The 23527-nt window shown below is 34.1% G+C and overlaps 1 protein-coding gene across 1 annotated transcript in view; it reads right to left on the reverse strand.

The window, feature by feature from the left end:
• Positions 1-23527, reverse strand: part of LOC144220450 (transmembrane protease serine 11F) — a 69053-nt gene that overhangs the window by 24250 nt on the left and 21276 nt on the right. Inside the window, exons 2-3 of the mRNA XM_077750676.1 lie at positions 13333-13484; positions 5610-5728 (exon numbers count right to left, since the gene is read on the reverse strand). Of these exons, the coding sequence (XP_077606802.1) occupies positions 5610-5728; positions 13333-13484 (271 nt within the window). The remainder of the gene's footprint in view (positions 1-5609; positions 5729-13332; positions 13485-23527) is intronic.

Genomic DNA, 23527 nt, shown 5'->3' on the forward strand with positions numbered 1-23527 from the left:
TTTTTTTTCCAAACCTAATATTGGAACACCTAAATATATAAAACAAATATTGACAGAAATATAGGAAGAAATAAGCAGCAATACAATAATAGAAATGTCAATATCCCCCCTTGACACACTGAATAGATCACTCAGCCAGAAAATCAGTGAAGAAACAGTAGACATGAACAATATAAATCAAATGGCCCTAACAGATATAGAACATGCCATCCAATAACAGCAGAATATCTATTCTTCTCAAGTATGCATGGAACATTCTCTAGGATAGATCATATGTTATGCCACAAAACACATCTCAATAAATTTAAGAAGATTGAAAATAAATCAATTATCTTTTCCAACCACAGTGGCATAAAACTAGAAATCAATAACAGGAAAATAAGAAAATTCAGAAATATGTGAAAATAAAACAACATATTCCTGAGTGTTTATTCCTGAGCAATAAATCAAAGAAGAAATCAGAAGCAAAAACATTTTTAAGAAAGCAAAAAAATCTTAAGACAAATGAATATTGATATACAACATACCAAAACTTAAGTAATATAATTCTAAGAGGGAATTTTATAGTGATAAACACCTACATTAAGAAAAAAGAAAAGTCTCAGATAAACAATCTAACTTTATACCTCAAGGAACTAGAAAAACAATAAATAAAAACTAAGCCCAAAGTTAGCAGAAGGAAGGAAATAGATCAAAGCAGAAATAAATGAAATAGAGACCAAAAAAAAAAAAAAAACAATAGGAAAGATCAATGAAATCAAGAATTGGCTTTTGGAGAAGTTAAACAAAATTGACAAACCTTTAGTAAATCTAAGAAAAAAAGAGAGAAGACTAAAATAAATAAAATTAAGAATGGAAGAGGTGACATTACAACTGATACCACAGAAATAAAAAGGATCATAGGAGACTGCTGTGACCAATTATAAGCCAACAAATTTGATAACATAGAAGAAACAAGTACATTCCTAGAAACATGCAACCTATCAAAACTAAGTCATGAAGTTACAGGAAATCTGAAGAGACCTATAACAGAAAGGAGACTGAATCAGTAATCAATAATCTTGCAACAAAGAAAAGTACAAGACTAGATAGCTTTACTGGTGAACATTTAAAGTAGAAATGTTTAAAAAAGAAGTAATACCAATCACCTCAAAGTCTTCCAAAAAATTGAAGAGGAAGAAATACTTCTAAACTAATTTTATGAAGCCAGCATTACCCTAATAACAGATCCAGATAAGAAGACTATAAGAAAAGTACAGGCCAATATTCCTGATAAAACATAGATGCAAAAACCCTAAACAAAATGCTAGCAAACCAAATTCAACAACACATAAAATGACCATACCCCATAATCAAGTGAGATTTATCCCTGGAATACAAGAATGATTCAACATCAGTACATTGATAAGTGTAATACACCACATTAATGGAATGAAAAATAAAAATCATATAATCATCTTAATGGAGGCAGAAGAAGCATTTGATAAAATTCAACATCCTTTCATGAATAAAACCTCTTAACAAATTAGGCATGTACCTTAACATAGTAAAGGGCCATATATGACAAGACCACAGCTAACATGATACTCAGTGGTGAAAAGCTAAAAGCTTTTCCTTTAATCAGAAACAATACAAGGATGCCTATTCTTACCACTTCTATTCAACCCAGTGCTGAAAATCCCAGCCATAGAAGAAAACAAAAATCCCAGGTAAAACAAACAAACAAACAAACAAACAAAAGGCATCCAAAGCAGAATGGAAGAAGTAAAATTCTATTAACACATGACATGATCTTACGGTAGAAAACCCTAAAGATTACACATACTCACCCCCACCTCACAAACCTGTTAGAACAAATAAATGAATTCATTGAAGTTGGAAGATACAAAATCAAAATAAAAAGTCAGTCACATTTCTATCTAAAAAAGAAATTAAGAAAATAATATAATTTTCAATAGCATCAAAAACAATAAAATATGTACTAGCAAACTTAATCAAGGAAGTGAAAGTATTTACACTGAAAATTATAAAACACTGATGAAAAAAATTGAAGAAGACACAAATAAATTGAAAGATATCTTGTGTTCATGGATTGGAAAAATTAATATCATTAAAATGTCCATTCTACCCAAAGCAATCTACAGATTCAATATAATACCTATCAAAATTACAATGGCAATTTTCCACATACAGAAAAACAATCCTAAAACTCATATTGAACTACAAAAGACCCTGAATAGCCAAGGCAATTTTGAATAAGAACAAAACTGAGGGTATCACACTTCTTTAATTCAAATTATATTACAAAATTATAGTAATCTAAACAGTATACTAGTGCAAAAACTGATATATAGAGCAACAGAAAAGAAGAGAGTACCCCGAAATAAAACCATGCATATATGGTGAACTAATCTTTGACAAGGTCACCAAGAATACAGAACAGGGAAAGTATAGTCTGTCTCTTCAATAAATAGTCTTAGAAAACTAGTTTTTCATATGAAGAATGAAGTTAGATCCTTATCCTACTCCATATACAAAATCAACTCAAAATGGATTAAAGTCTTACATTAAGACCTGAAACCATGAAACTCCTAGAAGAAAACATAGAAAAAGGCCCTTGACATTGGTCCTGGCAATGATTTTTTTTTTGTATGTGACACAAAATCAGGTAAAAAATAAAAATAAAAATAAAATAAGGCAAAAATTAACAAGTGGGATTACATTAAATTAATAGCTTCTGCATGGCAAAGGAAACCATCAACAAAATGAAAAAGCAACCTGTGAGATGGGAGAATTAGTTGCAAAACAATTCTTGGTAAATAATTAGTAGGTAAAGGGTTAATAATATCCAAAATATAAGCAGTGACCAAAGAAAGGAGATTCTAATATTAAATCTAACCGTAGATGAACAAGGCCTTTAAGAAAAACACTTTAAAACTTTATTGAAATATAGTAAATATGTGAAATAAATAAAGATATCAATTATTTCTCTAGATCTCTCAATTTGAATCAAGTTAAATAAAAATCCCAATATGGATGCATGCATGTGCATGTGTGTGTATTACATGGAAAAGAAAAGGGCCAAGAGTAAGTGAGACATACCTGAAGAAGATGGTGATAAATTCAGGTGTACTGGGTTGAATGATGGCCCCCTGAAAAGATATGTCTAAGTCTGGGAACGTGTGAATGCGATCTTATTTGGCAGAGTCTTTGCAGATCCTATGTTAAGGATTTCAAGATAAGACCAATGTGGATTATCCAGAAACATCTTGGATCTAAGGATTTTAATCTAATAATCCAATGCCCTTATTGGGGTGGAGAAACACAGAAGAAAGGATCAGGTGAAGTTGGAAACACAGACTGCAGTTATGTAGCTACGTGTCAGGGAATACCTGAAGCTCCCAGAAGCTGAAAGAGGCAAAGAAAGATTCTTCCCTAGACCTTTTCAAGGAACCCAGCCCTGTTGATACCTTGATTTCAGATTCTGGCTTCCATAGAATTTATGTGAGAGAATACATTTCTGTTATTTTAATCCGCTAGTTTTTGGTAATTTGGTACAGCAACACTAAGAAAGTAATTTAACAGGCATCAACACTGACTGTCAAACTGAGAGGTTAAAACATTGTGGTACTGACACAATACAACAGGCTGATCAATGGAACAGATTAGAGAGCCCAGTAACATCCAGATTCACATATGCAAACTTGATTGTGGCAGAAATGGCATGGCAGATCAGCCAAGACTGACTTCTCAGTCAGTGGTGCTAAAAGAACTGCTTACTCATACATACAGGGAATAAAGGAAATTAAATCCCTAAATCAAACACATATTCAAATATCAACTCCATGTAGAACGAATGCTTAAATGCCAAAAGGGAAAAGGATGTTTTTGACAGTGACATCAGGATCAGAAAGGATTTCTTTTACAAACACAAAGGGCACTAATAACAAAATAAAAGAATCACGTATTTATATTAAAATTAAGAATACTGTTCATTAAAATAAAAAGAAAGTGAAAAGACAAGCCACAAAATGGAAAAAAGATATTTTCAATACATTTAATGAACAAAGGATTCATTTCCCAAAAATGTTTCTAAGAATAAATTAGAAAACAAAAATACAATAAATAAGAAATGAGCATATTACACTGTATGTTAACTAAAGAAAAAAGAAAGAGAAAAGAAAAGAAATGGGCAAAAAATTATGAGTAGGTATTTATAAAGGACAAAATACAAATGGTTGCTAACCACTGGTGAACCTAATTAATAATCAGGAAAATGCAAATTAAATCCTCAATGAGCTACCATTTTACAGTTGCCAGTTTGGCAAAACTTTCTTAAGGAAGGTGCTTGAGGACATAACCCACCATATCAAGGAAAATATGGGATGCAAGAAGCAATGAATCTCAGATACTAGAGCAGTCCTGTTTTGACCCAGGTTACCTCTCTGAAGTGGACCAATTCAGATTGAAGCAGAAAGCATAAAGTTTTGAGAAAGAAGAATGAAAAGAAACAAAGAAATATTGAGACTTTGGACATATCTGAAGATATAGCAAACTGGTGGAGGACTTCAAAAAAATGAGTTAGTTGTATTTCAAATTGCTTCTGGGAGCATTCTTCTTTGAATGGCATAAGAATTGCGGCAATGCAATTATAAAAAACAATTGTTAAATGACAAACACTATTTATAATAACTATGGATATGAAAATACTATTCATTGGTTTTCCATATTTAGAATCAACCTGTATAAAGATAAATAATTAAATTAAATGCAAATACTTTCCTACTTTGTTAATAATTCAGAGAATGGAAAGTACAATGAGTGAAAAGTTGAAGTGGTAAAGCCATCTTTTAATTGAGCTAGTGTTTGTAGCAATCAAAAATAATCATACTAATTACGTCTCCCTACAGAGCTATTACTCTGTTGTTCCAGAATAACCCTCATAAGCATTAAGGAGTACATTTTAAGCGAATATACCAGGTTTTGCTAAACAAATCTGTGGTCTCAATAGACGTGCTTTTCATGGGACAAAAAAATAGACTATTTGACTTTCTAATAGGATAGGTAAAGATTTAGTTTGTCTAATATACTTTAAAAATTACAAATACCTTGATAAATGTGTAAATTTTCAAGGGAAACCAAAATATTTGAGGGGCAAAACTAGATTTGAGATTGGTATCAAAAATTGTAGACTTACACCCTTGTATGCGATACCTTACATGATTTTAAAGCAAAATACACAGAATGATAAGGCACATGGCAATCCTATACTCTTATGTTGAAAAAGATTATGGAATATGAAACACAAAAGAAAATCAAGAGTTAAAAATAGGAAGAACATCTGTTTGAATCATCAGTTTTCTTTGTTGCTAATTATTAGTGGTCTACTCTAATCTACCTACATTTATGGTACATACATAACATTATTCTAAATATTTTACATATATTAAGTAATTTAATCCTCACAACCATATGACCAGGATATTATCCACACTTCACAGAGAAAGAAATTAAGGCATGGAGAAGCAAAGTTCTTATAGCAACCATATTGAAACTGAAACAGAAAAACACATTCATAAACTTTTAGAATTTCTATTGAATGAACTTACCATTCTCTCAATCTGATGACTCCTTTCTATAAACTCTCTTGAGCTTTTCATTCCATAATTTTCCTTGTATTTTATATTTGTGACTTTAAAAGAGGCAAGGTAATAGAATGACCTATCATCTGAAAGGTGAAAATAAATAAAAAGTCCATGCTTAAGTATAATCACTTTCGTGTCCCGCAACCCATAAATAGATTTGCCATAGTGCAGATTATTTCTTCTTGGTGCAAAATTTATTTTGGACATTTCTTAAGTATTTTGTAATTTTATCATTGCACCTATCTAAAATAGAAAATTCAGGCCTCCAAGTATACTTTCATAATACCTCATTTACAGTGTTTATGCATATCAACATTTTCATAAAATTGGGCATGCAACATGGAAAGTAAATATTGAAAGTGACTACTTAAATTCATGTACACTTACCAATTTCCTCAAAGAATTGTAACATAAGTATATCTTAGCTAAACTGTATTATGAAGATACATTGAACAGGCTATCAATTTTTTCCATGGTACTAATAGGTACTAGTATTTATTTATTTATTTTTTCACTTTCTTTTTGCCTATTCACCTCTCAATTCTCTGTAATCTACTCTTGACACACCACTGTAACCGCCATTGTCAAGGACAACAGTCATAATATCTAATAGCCACACTTTTGGAGGTCTTTCTTCTTTTTCATCTTGATTTCTTTGCTGCCTTAAGCATATTCCCTGAAACCTCATCTTAGAATTTATGGAGACATCTTCTAACTTTCTTCCTCCCTGGCCACTCCTACTCAGTTAACCTTGAGAATTCTATTTCAATTTCTATCCTTAGCCACTTAGCATTCTATCCTAGTCCTGATCATGTTAAATAACTCCTTCTGGGTGATTCTAATGGTGATGGCCTCAATCATCAAGTATTTGTTGATGTTGAAAGATCAACTGGGGCATATTTACATTTTCAAGGGTGTATTTGAGCAAACAGTGATTTCAATTGGGCAGCATCAAACCAAGTAATTAGGAGCCCTCCACCAACAGGAGAGAGGGGAAATTTGTATAGAGAGGATGCAAAAGAAAATCATTTGACGGCCTCTAGCTTAAACAGTTGCCTTATATAGGAAAGCCTGGTTAGCCGTTTGTGATCGGTTGTTCTTAAGTTTCATTTTCTGAGATTTGAGCACATTGACTCCGGTTTAGGTTTAGGTTTCCTTACATGGGCTACCAAGGAGTTAGAGTCACCTTAGTCCAACGACTTCCGTGTTTAATTATTTTAACATTTGATCACCCCTAAATTTTTATCTCCAGATAAGATCTGTCACAAATTTCAATTCTCTATCAAATAACTTCAGGGGACTATTCGTTAGACACCAAATAGGCACCATAAAAATAATATTTCCAAGTGGAAATAATCATTTACCTCTTCCTGTACTCAAGCCTGTTCCACCTCCTACATTTTCTATTCATCCACAGAGTCACCCCAAATGTAGCTTCATCCTCATTTCCAACATCCAGTTTTTTAATCTTTAAGTTTTATGTATTGACCCTATTATCATATCCCAAATCCTTTCTCCAACCCAGAAAAGCTACATCCTTAATTCAGGTCCTCATCAACCACCTAGCTAATATCTATCCAAAACAAAATGATTTTTCTATCAAAAAAGAGGTTGTTCATCTAGATTGTCTATCTTAATTACTCTCATTACAATGTGCTTCATCAACCAGACTAGAAATCTTAAAGTGATCTTTAGTCTCATCCTAATCAATCATCAGGTTCTGACAATGTTATCTAAATTTTAAAAATCGATCTTCCATTCACATATCATACTGCTGCTAGTGCTCTACTTTATTCCCTTATTATTTATTTTCTAGAAAACGTAACAGTTTACTAACTAGTTCCCTGCCTCGAGTTCTGTTTTTCTCAAATCTATTCCCCACATAGTAGCAGAGTAATCTTTTTAAGTTACAAATTTGACAAGATCACTTCCCCATTTAAAATGCTTCCACTTTTCTCCGTTGCTTATGAGAAAGTGTCTTAACTCTACTATGATCTCCAAAAGTTTTCATTGACCTGGATTCTGCCTGTGTCTTTGAGCATATTCTTCACAACATTCCTCTTAGGATTTATGTTGAAATTACAGCAAACTGTTTGCACTTGTTTGCATTCACCATGCTGGGTATTTGTTTCCCCCTAAGATTTTGCTTCTGTAAACCTTTTGGTTGAAATGTCATTCCAAAGACATTTCGATGCATAAATTTTACCCATGCCATTGCTTCCAAATGGGGAAAATGTCTGGAACATTCAGCCTTAGTTAGTAAGGACTTCACCACTATGCCACTATAACCACCCTGTGAAGAGCTCTATTTGGTACTTGCCACAGTATCATAACAATCAATAGATTTTAGTCTCCTATAATATCAAGTCTTTGAGCAAAGTATTGTACCATTTTTGCATTTGAAGAGGAAGTACCGTTTTAGGTACGTGAGTAAAATGAACAATACCTTAAGCTTTTTACAAGGCAAGGGAATAATAATTATTTCAATAGCCAACATTCATTAAGTGTATAATAGACCAGACTCTGTGCTAAGCATTCTAACTTTAATTTAATTAAATTTTCTTGTTTTAAACTTTCAGACTATAAATGCTATATTAGGAACTCTGAAGTGAATAGAAATATATAAAAAAGAATAAAAGTAATCTATAACCCTAACATCTAGAAGGAACTAATATTATTATTTTGACTTATGTTTATTTTTCTAAAAATATTGTCTTAATAGACTGACATTTGGTGAATTAGGAAAGTACGCTGCCAAAATCACCCAGCAGGTATATGATGGGCCTGAAATTAAAACCAAGGTTCATTTGACTCTAAATCTCATGTGAGAATAGATTCTCCACATCCTGGAACTGGAGCCAGTCTTACAGAACGGGAGGACAAATGATGCTACTTCAATCCAGGCTTAACTTAGGTTTTCAAGAAGTCAAACTTTCAAAATGGCTTTAGAGGGGGGCCTGGGTGGCTCAGTCCATTAAACATCTGACTCTTGACTTTATCTCGACCGTCATTATCTCACGGTCGTGAGACTGAGCCCCACATCAGACTCCTCACTGGATGTTGGGCCTCCCTTTCTCTCTGGGCCTCCCCTACTTGTGCATGTGCACATGCAAGTGATCCCTCTGTCCCCCTTTCTCTCTAAAAAAAGAAAAGAAAAGAAAAAAGTTTTAGAAATTTGAGTTTCTGGATTTTGTCAAAATACAATTCTAAAGGCAATTCTTCAAAAATATTTCATGCAACTCTTTATAAAAGCTATGTTTTTACCCTGTAAGAAAAGATGTAAGTAATTCTAAGTAATTCTGAAAAAATTAATCTGGATAATGAAAGTATTTGTTGAAAAATATAATTTACTATATAATTCTATGTACCTAAAAATAACATACAACTTGCAAACTCAGTGTTTGAATTTTTCTTGTTAATGTTTCATGTGAATACTGGTGGTGATTTTATTTACTAATATTAAATGATCCTCACACAGTTATGAAGCTATCATTATATTTTTGGTATTTTTCATTGATATTTGATATTTTTCATTGGTAAAAGATATTTGCAACACATTCAGCTAGTAATGGATATATATATCCAGAATATAGAAAGAAGTACACAAATCAATTCAGAAAAGACAGAGGACTCAAAAAAAATGGGGAAAAGATTTGAACATCTGATAACTTAGAAATCTAAGTTATCAGTTAATACATGAATAAGTGCCCAATGTTATTGGGAATAGGGCAGATACAAATTAAAATTACAATAATACTATAATATGTACCAAAANAGTAGCATGTATATAAAGGTATAGCAATAGCAAATGTTGGTGAATATACAGCACAATGGGAACTCCCATACAATACTGATAGAAAACAGCTTGGTATTACCCATAAAGTTAAAAAAGCATATGCCCAGTCATGCAGCAACTCTACATCTGTATATGTTCCCTAGATACACTCTTACATATGTGTACCAATACATATCTATAAGAAGGTTCATAACTGTATTGCTTTAATGGCTAAAACCTAGAACTACCCAAATGGCCATGAACATTAGAGTAGATAAGTAAAGTTATGGCATGTGTAAGACAATGGAATATTAGTTAATATTGAAATAAATAGACTAAAGCTAACTACAAAGTGAATGACTCTTGTAACAATTTTGAGTAGCAACGAGGCTCAAAAATATGTATAATTTGCTATTCAAATATGATTTCACTTTGAAATATTTAATTTACCTTGATTAAATAAAAAGAGAGGATCTAAATGGAAATCTCAAGGATAAATAAGAATCTAAAATTTCATCAGTTTTTTATCATGATGAGTAACAAAAAGTTCAATACATTAATTTTGTCAGGCACTTACTATTTAATTAATAACACAGAAATTTCTTTTAAAGGGATACCCAAGAATTTATGGAGTCGTAAATATAAAACCTGAGAAAGAGAAAAAGTGGCTCCTGACATCCAGGCACTGGCCTCGCACTATCGCGTAGACCCTAGTATTCTGTTGAACATAAGCAATTTTGTAGAACATCAACATTAGACAATTCCACTCTGTGACAATATGGATGAATGCAAAATCGAGATCATCTATAGATATATCTGAGCTCAGACAAAAACACTGTTCAAACGAACAAATGATCAAACAAGGCAGAACATTCCCTTATTCTGGCTATTATGAGCGACTGTTCCTTTCCTCAATTAACAGTTTTAGCTCCACTTCATTGCTATTGTCTTCCAGATAAGATTTATTAAGATACCAAATCAGAGCATCATTCCAGCTTTCTGACAGCACCCAATGAAAAGGCCCACTTCGTTGAACCCTCCCAAAATCATACAATACATCCTTTCTAACAATCTCTGACTGAGTTCTTCATGGTCCCCCATGTTGTATGTTCTCCTCTGCAACAAGAATAAACCCACTTTGTTCAAATGCAACTGTAATTTTGGCAATCTTTAGTTGGAGGGCACTGACAAACCATTCATATTCTACAAGTCACTGGATTATTTCATAATCCTTATTTGAAAATTTCCCATATGTTAGGGAGTAGGTAATTTGTCAGAATGAAAATATAGTGAAAGCTGATCAGAATTATTGAGATCCCGAGGATAAAAATAGCTTCATCAAATATACTTCAACCCTAGTGATATAAATTTTATCAAGTATGCTAAAATCCTTACTTCTGTTTTGATTATTTCATATTTTTCATTATTTTTATTCTCCTGCCTTTTGGATCCATCTTTAAAATTATTTTTTAGGGGTGCCTAGGTGGCTCAGTTGGTTGAGGGTCTGACTTTGGCTCAGGTCATGATCCCATGGTTCCTGAGTTCGAGCCCAGTGACAGGCTCTGTGCTGACAGCTCAGAGCCTGGAGTCTGTTTCGGATTCTGTGTCTCCCTCTCTCTCTGCCTCTCCCCCAATCATGCTCATGCGCGCGCTCTCTCTCTCTCTCTGTCTCTCTCTCTCAAAAATAAATAAACATTAAAAAAATTAAAATTATTATTTTTTAAATAATTTTTCCTCCTGGTGTTATCCTGGTCACTATAATGTGAATTTAATTTTATTTTTATTTCTTTAGGCTATAAAAATATGTATATTGCTTTTTTGAAATGTGTGTGTCATTTTATCTTTTGAAAAGTACGTGTCATTACCTCAATTTTATCCCTTTGATTCATTTATCCTTTGTCATAGACTATCTTCTCTTCTGTTTTACTAAATTTCCTATAATGATGCAGCTTTCAATTAACTGCATAGAAGTTCCATGTAATAGATTTCTGAAATTCTTGAGTATTAACTTCTGTATTAGTTTCCTGTTGCTGCTGTAACAAATTACCACAAACTCAGAGGCTTAAAACAACACAAATTTATTCTCTTACTCTTCTGGAGGTTAAAAGTCTGGATTTTATAAGAATAAAATCAAGTCCTGTTTTTCAGAGCTGGTTCCTTCTGGAGGCTTTAAGGGGAGAATCTTATTCCTTGCCTTTTTCATCTTCTAGAACCTATCCTCATTTCTTGGCTTATGGTTCCATACCACATTATTTCCTTCTGCCCCTGCTTCTATCATTACATAGCCTTCTTCCTTCTTTGACTTGCTTGCCTCCCTTTTATGAAAACCTTGGGGTGGGGCGCCTGGGTGGCTTAGTCAGTTAAGCGTCCAACTTTCACTTAGGTCATCATCTCGCGGTTTGTGGGTTCGAGCCCCGCGTTGGGCTCTGTGCTGACAGTCAGCTCAGAGCCTGGAGCCTGTTTCAGAGTCTGTGTCTCCCTCTCTCTCTGACCCTCCCCTGCTCACACTGTCTCTCTCTCTCTCTCCTAGAAATAAATAAAAATATTTAAAAAAAAAAAAAAACCTTGGGATTACATTGGGGCCCATCTAGAAAATCCAGCATAATTTTCCTTTCTCAGAATCCTTAACTTAATCACATCTGGAAAGTATATTTTGCCATATAAGTTAACATCCCAGGTCCAAGATCAAGACATGGATTACCAAAGGTGGGAGGGAGGAATTATTCAGCCTAGCACAACCTCTATGACATTTTAAAAACACTATTATGCCATTATTTTTATTATCCCTTCATTTTTTTCCTTTTTTGAACACCTGCAGTATTGGGGACGGAGGCCATTTTACACACAGAACGACCTTACTCCCTTTTAACCCAAAGGATATATTAACAAGAAAGACACAATTACAGAGGATAATTTTGTTTATCCTTTTTATTTCATTAGAGTAAAAGAAATGGATTTTTTCAATCCCCCACTAAAATGGGTAGTAAGGTAAACTGAGCATGTTTGACCATATTTTATCTTTTCCTGGTCTTTCAAGTGGGACTTTATTGCTGTGAGTCATATGATTCTGGAGAATTTTAGTCAGTGACTCAGTCACATGTGTTTATAAATTTACATGCCAAAGTAAAGGTAAATGAATATTAGCTGATTGTCATCTGGTTTAATTGGTACTACCCATTTTTTGCACATCATGCAAAATTGAGTTTTTCTTTCTCCTCCAGTCATGAAATAATCTCTTTTTTTTTTCAAAGATAATGTTTGATTTTTAGCCCTTTAAAGTTTTTTTAGGTAAATTTTCTCTTATCATCGTTGCTTGGGGCAACTCATTAATATATTGGTTTGGAATAAAAGACATATTGGGGGGCCTGGGTGGCTTAGTCAGTTAAACATCCAACTTGGGCTCAAGTCATGATCTCACAGTTCGTGGGTTCAAGCCCTGTGTCAGGCTCTGTGCTGACAGCTAGCTCAGAGCTTAGAGACTGTTTCGGATTCTGTGTCTCCCTCTCTCTCTGACCCTCTCCTGTACACGCTGTCTCTCTTTCTCTCTCTCTCTCTCTCTCTCTCTCTCAGAAATCAATAAAACACTAAAAAAAATTTTTAAAAAGACATATTAAACTCAGCACATGATGTGATTTGTCTCTATCCTAAAGATTAAGTTTTTCATTCTTCCTTCTCATTTTAAAACTATTGCTTTTAGATGTCTATCCATGTGATAAGGTATATTGCAAGCTTCACTGGCTGAAAATATGTAACCCTGAACTCAATAATGGAGGAAACAATAGTTTAATATCAATAAGAAATTAATAATTAAAATTTTAATATCATGCAAATAATATTTTTTATACAACAGAGAATCTCAAGATATTAAGTCATAGAGCGCTTAGGCAATAGAAATGTGACCTGGATACTTACCCTCAACAACAAAATGAGTAACAATACCAATTGCAATTCCTATGATTGCTACAATTGCCAATGTGAAAAGAGCTAGACGTATGGGATCCCAAAATTGCTGTCTTCTTTGATATTCAACTTGTGGGTAATCAACTTCTGAAAACTCAACTGGTCTATGAAAATAGAAAGAAACAGTAAAACAATTTAAAAAGTCATTATGGTTCTACCTTATGTCCACTTGTTGTGTTCCTCTAAGAAAATAGTTTATACTGCTAAATAATAGGATACTTAGGTCTTGAACACAAGGCTTTAATTTGTATACCCTCACCCAACACCCCAATTAGAGCATAAATTTTGGTTAAAGTTCTACCAATGTCCATTCACGTGAGAATATCTTCCCATTGCATTTTGTCTGACATATTGGCAATTTGAAATTTGTATGGGGAAATGCAAAGACCCACTTAATGAAAAGGTAATTTATAAATAACATTTTAATGTTTTAATAAGGAGTTTCCAACAATAGTTATATAATAATCTCATCAGTTCTACTTGATTAAAAATATAAAATTTTAATATGAATACTTTCTAATGATTTGTTTTAAAAGTATTAATATTACTTTAAAAGACCTGATCATGGTTCTTTGAATTTATTAGCACCTCCCAATAAAATTACGAATTATGAGTTTTACTTGATAAGACTCCAGTTCCCATGAAGAATGTTTATTTCCACTTGACTTTTACCTGTCTCTACTCATGTGCTACTTACCCACTCAAAATATCTTAAACCATTGAAATTATCTTTCTCCAAATTGAAAGTCAGCATTTATTTACTTTATTTTCAGAATCCCTGAATAGCATTCAATATCTAATATTTTGCAAGTGAGATATTTTTGTTTTTATATTTTTAATTTTATCTAACAATATTTATTATAAACTTTATTCATTAAATGAGATGATAGAAATTCCTTAGTATAGTACCTACCACATTACAAAAATGTTTCAGAAACAGTTCTAGATACCTAGAGATCTGAAGATTTTAAGATATACTCTTTGCCTTTAGGACATTCACTCTTCGAAAGAGGAATGTGGAAACAAGTGATTAATATATAGCATGAAATAAAACTTTGTGCAAGAAGAGAAAACAATTAACTTTTTGGAGGACTGTGTCGAGAGATCTCATCAAGAAGGTGACATGATTAAACTTTGAGTGTTAACAGTTCTCCAAGTATAAAAAAGGAGAAAAGCACAGGGAAAAATGTGCAAAAATAAAGGGGAGGAGGTGCTAAGGGTGTGAAACAGTATTCATTACAAATACTGTACTCCCCCTTTATTCTCTGGGAATATGTTCTAAAACCCCCAGTGGAGGCTTGGAATTGTGAATAGTATCAAACCCAATGTTTTTCCCTATACATGCATATCTTTGATGAAGCTTAATTTATAAATAAGGCATTGTAAGAGACTTACAGCAACCTCTGATAATAAAATGGAGCAACTGTAACAATCTATTGTAATGAAAGTTATATAAATGTGGTCTCTCTCTTTAAAAATATCTTAGTGTAGTGTGCTCACCCTTCTTGTGATGATGTGAGATGAATGACACAAGCATTGGGACTAGCATTAGGCTACTAATGACTTTCTGACAAGTCAGAAGGAGGATTATCTGCTTTAGGTTGGCCACAGGTAACTGAAATCACAGGAAGTGAAATTTCAGATAAGCAAGGGGTGGGGGGGAGGGTACTGATGTAATTAGTACAAGGATTGAAATTATATACTGCTTTTGGCCTCTAAAGTATGTTCATGATTGCATGTTTTCTCAGCACTACTGTACAAGAAGAAGGATATGCTAAAGCTGGTGGGCTGATCAGCTCATGAGGAGTCCCATAACCCAAAGTAAAACGTTTGAAATTGGCCCTGCATAAGATAGGAAGCCAATAAAAGTTTTAATCAGACTGAGAATTTAAGATAATCACAAAATGGGGATTAGAGCAAGAGTGCAGAGAGAAATACCAATTTAGAGGTTATTTTGAAGGTCCCGGAGAAAGATGGTGAGGATCTGAGCCAAGGCTGGAGCAGTGGGATGGAGAGAAGGAGATGGGTTTAGTCAATTCTTGACTTTTGTTGGCTGATTGCTTAACTGTGGGATAAGGAAATGATTAATGGCTCCCTTGTTTTGATGTCCAGGTAAATGACTGTGTCTCCTGACAAGATGAGAAGGATTAAAGGAAAAGACAGTGATTTTAACTGAGACATCAATGTTGTTAGTAATGAGCAATATGCTGTCCTTACACTTGGGTCTGAGCCAAATGGAAAATACCTATTTTATGCCCTTTTCTCTTTGATTCATTTTATTTTAGTTGTGTCACTGATACCTGTTTGCATGACCCTAGCAAAAGCAACTGTTACCACATAGCCTAGAAATAAAAAAAAAAAAAAATTATTAATATCCCCATGTGCAATACCTTCTTCCTCATCCATAATTGCAGTCTCTATATACAAAAACTTTGGCATTAATTATTCTTGATTATTTACTTTGTGGATATTTTGGTTGTTGCAGTTTTTCTCACTTCCTTTTTTCCTAAGTTTTATCAATTTGGTTCCTTGTACCTGAGCCCTTCAAAATGCAAGAAATGGCCAAAACCAAATTCTGTCAAATTTGTGGGGATAATAGCCATATACTAAGTCATGATAACATTGCATCATGGTAAAAAATATTTTTTAAATCATGGCCATCTTTAATTTTAAAATGAATTTAGTTTGAAGATCAGTTATTCTCAGCCTGATATAACTGAGATGTTGACTTTAGTCTCATGGAAGTTGAAGTTTTATCAAATACTCATTTCCATGTTTTGAAGTAGAGCTTGCAGAAATATTATGCAGATACCAGCTAAGTACAAAGGAAGAGCTCTTTACCCTAATTGGGGAAATAAAGTCATAATACTCAACAGAGTATCCAAAAAATTTTATAAATGTGTTGGCTAGGCTGTTGTGAAATGTTTGTCCTGGGCATAATAAGCAAAACAAATGCATTCAAGTCTTAAGTATGCAATAAATAGAATTTGACTATGAGAAGTTAGAAAGATATTTTTAAATGTATAACGGGTTCAAACTTTGAAAAAGATTGTTTTATTTTGATGACATTACTAATCCCTTAACATTTTCCTATATGTCATTCTGATTTGTATATGACAATTGTTTCTTCATTTAAATCTGAGTATGAGTCTGATGCCAAATGGAACCTTTTAACAGCTTTTATGGGACTTTGTATTATATTTATTTCAAAGAGAATTAAGCCTAAGTTTGTTCCCTAATGTTCATTTTTGAGGAGGAGGGTTGTTTGATTTGCCTTGTTTTATTTTCTTCATGTTAAAATAAAATTAAAATTAAAATTGGGAAATATATAAATGGAGAAGGAAAATACACCTCAAATTTACTCCTCCATCTAAGCAAAATTTTTCAAGTTAAATGAAAAATGTTGGTACATGCTCCAAAGGGGTGACTGTTTTTTTTTTATGATGGACATACACTCAGATGAACTGGATTTAATCCTGGTTTTTCCTCATAATATCAAGTTAGTTAAATTCTGGAACTCAGTCTTCTCGCCTGTAAAATGAGGAAGTGATTTATAGTTTTGTTAGGATCCAAAACAGCACAAAAAGATCAGGCTTTGAAAACCAGCAAGTTTCACCTCCACCAGACCCACGAGTTTGCAGCAAACTGAGAATAACCTTTAAGGTTCCCAGGAACTCACCCGCCCCCAAGGCCCAGATATTTCATTCTTATGATTTAACTCAGGTAGATATAGCAGAGTAACTGCAATATCCCAGACCAAAAAGATGTCTGTAAGAAAGTTCAGTCTATACATTTCTCTGCAGACAGCCTCCAAATGTTCTGATGAAGAAAGCAAACATAACCTCTAATACAGCCCTCCTTCAAAATGCCATTTGTTTAGATTAGCAATTAAGTCTCAGAGTTATGTCCTCTTTTAGAAGCAGGCTCTTTGGTGACAAGTGCTGTAATCATACCTAAATAAATAGGTGAGAAAGCTAGCCTCCCTCAACAACTAGTTGTAATAAGCTCTAATGATTACTGTATTAAAAATGGCTGACTGTTAGACATATGATGCTTATCAGAGAGTTCAGTCATGCACTTTTAGAAAGTTTATTTAAGCAATTGAAATTGAGTTGCTTTCCTCAGTTTCTTTTTATAAAACCTTTCTTAAAATGGAGGTTAGTAACAAATTAATTAAGGTTCTAACTCAGTAGTGTAAGTAGAAGTAAGCAGAAAGAAGCATATATTTGCACATTAAATGGCATGTGTGTCTTCTGTTAGACAAAATGGGGAGATTATTGTATGATTAAGACATCTCTCAGTCCCTCAGACCTCAGTCCCATTTTTTTTAGATTATTGATCTTAATGTGAGAATCAGTGGAACAAAGCTGTTCAAAATCCATGAAATATATACTCTGGTTTCTCTTCAGATCGAATAAATCTTTCACCTTTTACAAAATCCATGAAGTATGAAAAAATTATAGTATTTTTGACCAGATTGAGGAATAATGAATTAGAAATAAGTCATGAAAATGAAGATAGCCTATTAGTGCCTAAGTTATTCTTATTCCAGAATTCTCAAAGCTAATCTATTTGTATCATTTTAAAGAGTTCGGTGTGCCTGGGTGGCTCAATCAGTTCAGAGTTGGTTTGATTCTTGATTTTGGCTCAGGTCATGATCTCACAGTCATGAGACCAAGCTCCATGTAAGACTCCACACTGGGCATAGAGCCTACTTAAGATTTTCTCTCTTTCTCTCTCTCTTTCTCCCTCTGCCTCCCCTGCTCACACACTTGCTCTGTCTCTCAAAAAATTAAAGAAATAAATAATAAAGAAAAATAAAGAGTTAACTGAAATATATGTAAGACTATATGGTTCAGGTGGATTGTATCAGTCACAGAGGATACTCACATGATAAATATTCCCAAGCTAGAGTAAAACTTCCTTACTCACCAAACATAACTACTAGATATTATCTAGATGGAATAATTAAAGAGTCAGGTGGCAAAAGGGTTAATTTTTAAATTCATATATAGGATTTATCTTCTGCCTGTCATTTTGTTTGATAGGACTCAAGCCACTAATTTGAGGCCCTCAAGAGCATGTGTTTTGGTACAGTACCCTGCTTCTTTTTAAATTTTAATCTCTTTTAATTAATTCAGTTATGAAACTGGGATTTTAACGAGTTCATTACTGAAATATATTGACATTACTTTTCCCATTTCTAGACTTCCTATTATAATTGTGTGTGTGTATGTGTATGGGTGTGTGTGTGTGTGTATGTGTATGGGTGTGTGTGTGTATGTGTATGNACATTTAATAATAGCTAATAGAGATATTATATAATTACAATGTCTTTGTTATTTATATTACAGTTTTTTATTTGTAGATGCTGAGGCAAAGCTTGGTCAATGCCTTATGAACTTGGATAGTATCTACTTTCTCTGAACTCCACATAGACCAGAAGTTTTTCCAATACTTTTTTTCCTCCTATAGTCTCACTATGTGATTATTGAATTCATGATAAAAGGTCTCAAAACATATTATCACATTATAATAATAATATGACAATTCATTTATTGGTGTGAAATATGTGTTTCTAGACAAAGTCTTGCTGGCACTGATTTTGGAACCCAGAGACACATGATGCATGATCTGGGCAGCAGGGCTGTTATGTGTCCTTTTGTTGTATTTAATTCAATTCTATTTAAGAAACTTATTATGGGCCTAATATATTCCCAGCATATATTCAAGGGGCATATGGTAGAGTAGAAAGATACAAAATAATAAAATCAATATAGCATCATAGGAAAAAATAACAGATTTATCAAGGAAACTGATAAGTAAACATGGAGGATTGAATAATAAAGGTTATTTGGGAAAGGGTAGAGAGACATACGGGAAAGACATCTTAGATGTGACAACTGAGCAGGCCCTTGAAGGATGAGGGGGACTCTCCAGCAGGTGATATGGGTTAAATACATCCTGCTCCTGCTTGCTCCTTGCTTGCAAGCAGAACAACTTCTCATTATTACACAAGCACCTTTTTAAATAGGAATATGACCACAGACTTTATTTGGAATCCCAAGAAAGCTCATCAATAAATAATATCACTCATTTCATTTTTCAAATGCAACATTGATAAAATTAACAAAAGAAAACAATTCATGTATTTTGGACAGAAGATGAGAAGAGTATAACAGAATTTGAGAAGCCATATTTATGGTTTAAAGGGCCTAATTTAGTTCAGCTGATGGTAGTACAATTCTTTTGGAGAAACCTCTTTTTTATGGTACTACTAAAAATATGTATCACAATATTGGCAAAATAATGGGTAGTAAAAGAGAGGAGCTCATTGAGTTGATGCAGCATTGAAAATAATACAGTCATCTAATGATGAACACTTGGACCACTTCCGTAATTTGGCTATTGTAAATAACGCTGTCATAAACATAGGTGTACATATATCTTTTTGACTAGTCTTTGTTTTCTTTCAGTGAATACCCAGTAGTGGAATTGCTGAATCATATTGTATTTTTATTTTTAATTTTTGATATATCTCCCCACTGTTTTCCACAGTGTCTACACCAATTTACATTCCTATCAACAGTGCATACAGTTTCCTTTTTCTGCATTTTTCAACACATCTGTGCCAATACTTTTAATTTCTTGTCTTTTTTGATTCTAGCCATTCCAACAGATACAAGGTAATATCTCATTGTAGTTTTGATTCACATTTCCCTGATGATGAGTGATGCTGAGCATCTTTCATTTGTCTTTGGCAATCTGTATGTCTTTGGAAGAATATCTATTCAGGTCCTCTACCCATTTTTTAATCAAATTGTGGGATTTGTGGTGTTGAGTTATATAAACTCTTTATCTATTTTGGATATTAAACCCATAAGATATATCATCAGTAGATAAGGAAGATATGGGGTGTGTGTGTGTGCACGCACGCACACACATGCAAAATGGTATATTAGTAGCCATGAAAAAGAATGAGGTCTTGCCATTTGTGACAACATGGATGGACCTGATGTGTATTATGCTAAATGAAATATGTCAGACTGAGGAAGACAAATACCGTATGATTTCACTCATATGTAGAGTCTAAAGAACAAATGAATAAACAAACCATAAGCATGATCAGACCTATAAATATATAGAACAAGCTGATGGTTGCTACAGGGGAGAAGGATGGGGGGGAAATGGGTGAGGAGGAGTGGGAGATACAGGCCTCCAGTTATGGAATGAATAAGTCATGGGAATAAAAGGAATATAGGGAATATAGTCAGTGATACTGTTGTAATAGTGCTGTTTGGTGATAGAGGGTAGCTACACTTGTGGTGAGTAAAGCATGATGTATAAAGAAGTTGAATCACTATATTACACACCTTAAATTACTGTAGCATTGTGTGTCAACTATACCTGAGTAAAAAAAATACAGTAAATAAATAAATAAATTCAGTCATCTAAGTAATGATGACACTGATACATTGATGATGAGGCAAAATTTGCTTCAGACTTGATAAGAATTTTAAAGACTAGGAAAACAAATAAAAGGACTCTGGCAAGAAATGCCCTTGGTTTTTTTTCAAAAGGCACATGAGGGCATATCCTAAAAATGTGATGATAATAAGTGACTACCACGGCATAAAGAACTAGCAAAGTGATGGGAAACTGGGGGCATTTCAAGTATGAATTAGTCATCGAAATTAGCCTCTCTATCAGTTAGATATGACTGGTTTGGCAGGTAATGGAGAAGGGCAAAGTTGCAGAGTGTGGGCAGAAGTTGGATAGCACCCTGCTCCTTTACTGTAATGTGTAATAGTTCTATACATTGCAGGGGGACAGGTATGTTAATCCTATTAAATCCTATTTATATAATACAATATAATATAAAAGCATATAGGACATTCTAGGATATTGCAAATAAGAATTTCATGTGCTTTCCAAAAATGCTTTTAAAAAATTCTTTTAAACCTATGATTTATAGACCCAGCATAAGATCTATCCTCCTTTATAGCATATCTTCAAAATTATGATTTCCATCTTCTAAACACCCAAAGGCCACCTTCTCCCATGCTATAGTATTAGCAAGGTCAACCCCATCTCTGTGAAAGCAGCTACATGAGCTACAGTATTTAGTAATTTAATTTAATTCCTACACATATGGGTAACATTTCTATAATTTTCATGTGTCCTTCAAAAATATACCAAACTCTTCAAAATCTTTCATTTTCTGGATAACTACAAAAATTGGATTAGAATGATCACATTTCCTGCCTTAAAAAGATCTTATGGTTATTATGATTGCCAAGCATACCATTAATATGCTTTGATTTCTTTCTGTCAACATATATTCATTGAGTGTCTACTTGTTTCAGGCACTATTTTAGAAGTAGGGATATAGCAGGACTGAAGAGACACTCTTTGCCCTCATGTCTCCTATTGAGGAAGGAAGGCAGTGAACAACACATAATCTATATACAAATGTAAAGTGTCAGGAAAGAGAATAAAGAATGAATGGATGTGGGGTGGGATTAGGCGATCAGAGGAGACCTCTTTGCAAAGAGGACATTCAAGCAGACACAAACAAAGTCAAGAATGGAGTCATGCAGCTGTCTGAGGGGAAAGTACTATAAGCAAAGGGAACAGAGAAGCATGAGTGTCCTGAAGTGGGAGCAGATGCGGTATGCTGATAGAAGAGCAAGAAGGCCAGTGCGGCCAGTGTGCAGTGAGCAAGGAAGAGAGAAGACGAGGTCAGAGAGAGTCACAAGGCAGATCATAATCTAGGAAGCCACCATAAATCCTCCTTTACATTATTCCGAGTGAAAAAGGAAACCATTATAGAATTTTGATCAGTGGAATGGAATGGTCTTTTCAAAAGGATCACTTTGTAGAGAATACACTGTGGTGGAGGGAAGGGGTATGATGAAGGGGAATAACAGGAAAACTGCTTAGGAGTCCACTGCACAAGTTCAGGTTAGATAAGATGGTGGCTTGGACTAGGATGTGAACAGTGAGAAGATCAGAATATATTATTGGATTCAGAATATATTTTGAAGGCCTTGGTGACAGACTTTGCTGATGAATTGGTGCAGAATGTGAGGGAAGGAGTTAAGGAAGATTCCAAGGTGTTTAGCCTGAGCAGGGAAAAGAAACATTTTGAAGGGGGTGAGATGTTTTTCTCAAGCTAAAGCTTACATGGAACTCTACTGTATAACACTGATTTACAATAGAATGGTTCCAGGGGTACCTCGGTGGTTAAGCTGGTTGAGCATCCAACTTCATCCCAGGTAATGATCTCACTGTTTGTGAGTTCAAGCCCCATATCAGGCTCACTGCTGTCAGCCAGCCTATCAGCACAGAGACTGCTTCAGATCTTCTGTCCCCCTCTCTACCCCTCCCCTGGCTTGTGCTTACCCAAAAAATAAATAAATATTTAAAGAAATAAAATGAAACAGACCTGTTCTGGAAGAAACAGGATTATATAGAACTCTACTAGTATGTAATCTCCTCACTGAGACACATTCACAAGAATTAACTGCTGACTTTCACACTGATGTACAAACTCTTTAGCATAAACCTGAAGATTCCCCATGATGGAGCCCTCTGCAACCTGATCTGTCACCCAGCCCCGATCATCTTTCTCACGTTCAATTCACAGCCTTTACCTGTCGTACACCCCAGGAGCACCTTCTCAATGACACCTCTATGAAGTCTTTTTATCACAGGAAACTCCTAAGCAGGAGCAGGCTTTGACCTGTAAGCAACCAACAGACAGGTGGTAGATACAGACATGAGCCCTTCATTCCCTCTCTGTCACAGGGCCTCAGAAAAGGTAGGAGAAGCTGGGATCTAGGGAGAGAGTCTTGTTAAAGCTTCCTCTGAAACTGGCTGCAGTTACAAATGTATCTGTAAGAAAGGGGGTAGGGATATGAAGACTCCTTTCTTGATTTTACCAAGGAGCACATATAGATTCTCCAAATTCATGGTTAAATATAACTCATTATTAATCCACTTCAGTCACCAATGCAAAACTCTCTTTAATCATATCACCACTATGTTTTCCAGCCTGTTCTTTTTTTTTTTAATTTTTTTAATGTTTTATTTATTTCTAGGAGAGAGAGAGAGAGACAGCGTGAGCAGGGGACGGTCAGAGAGA

This window comes from Crocuta crocuta, unplaced genomic scaffold, assembly GCF_008692635.1.
Source record: "Crocuta crocuta isolate KB4526 unplaced genomic scaffold, BGI_CrCroc_1.0 scaffold1, whole genome shotgun sequence".
NCBI lineage: Eukaryota > Metazoa > Chordata > Mammalia > Carnivora > Hyaenidae > Crocuta > Crocuta crocuta.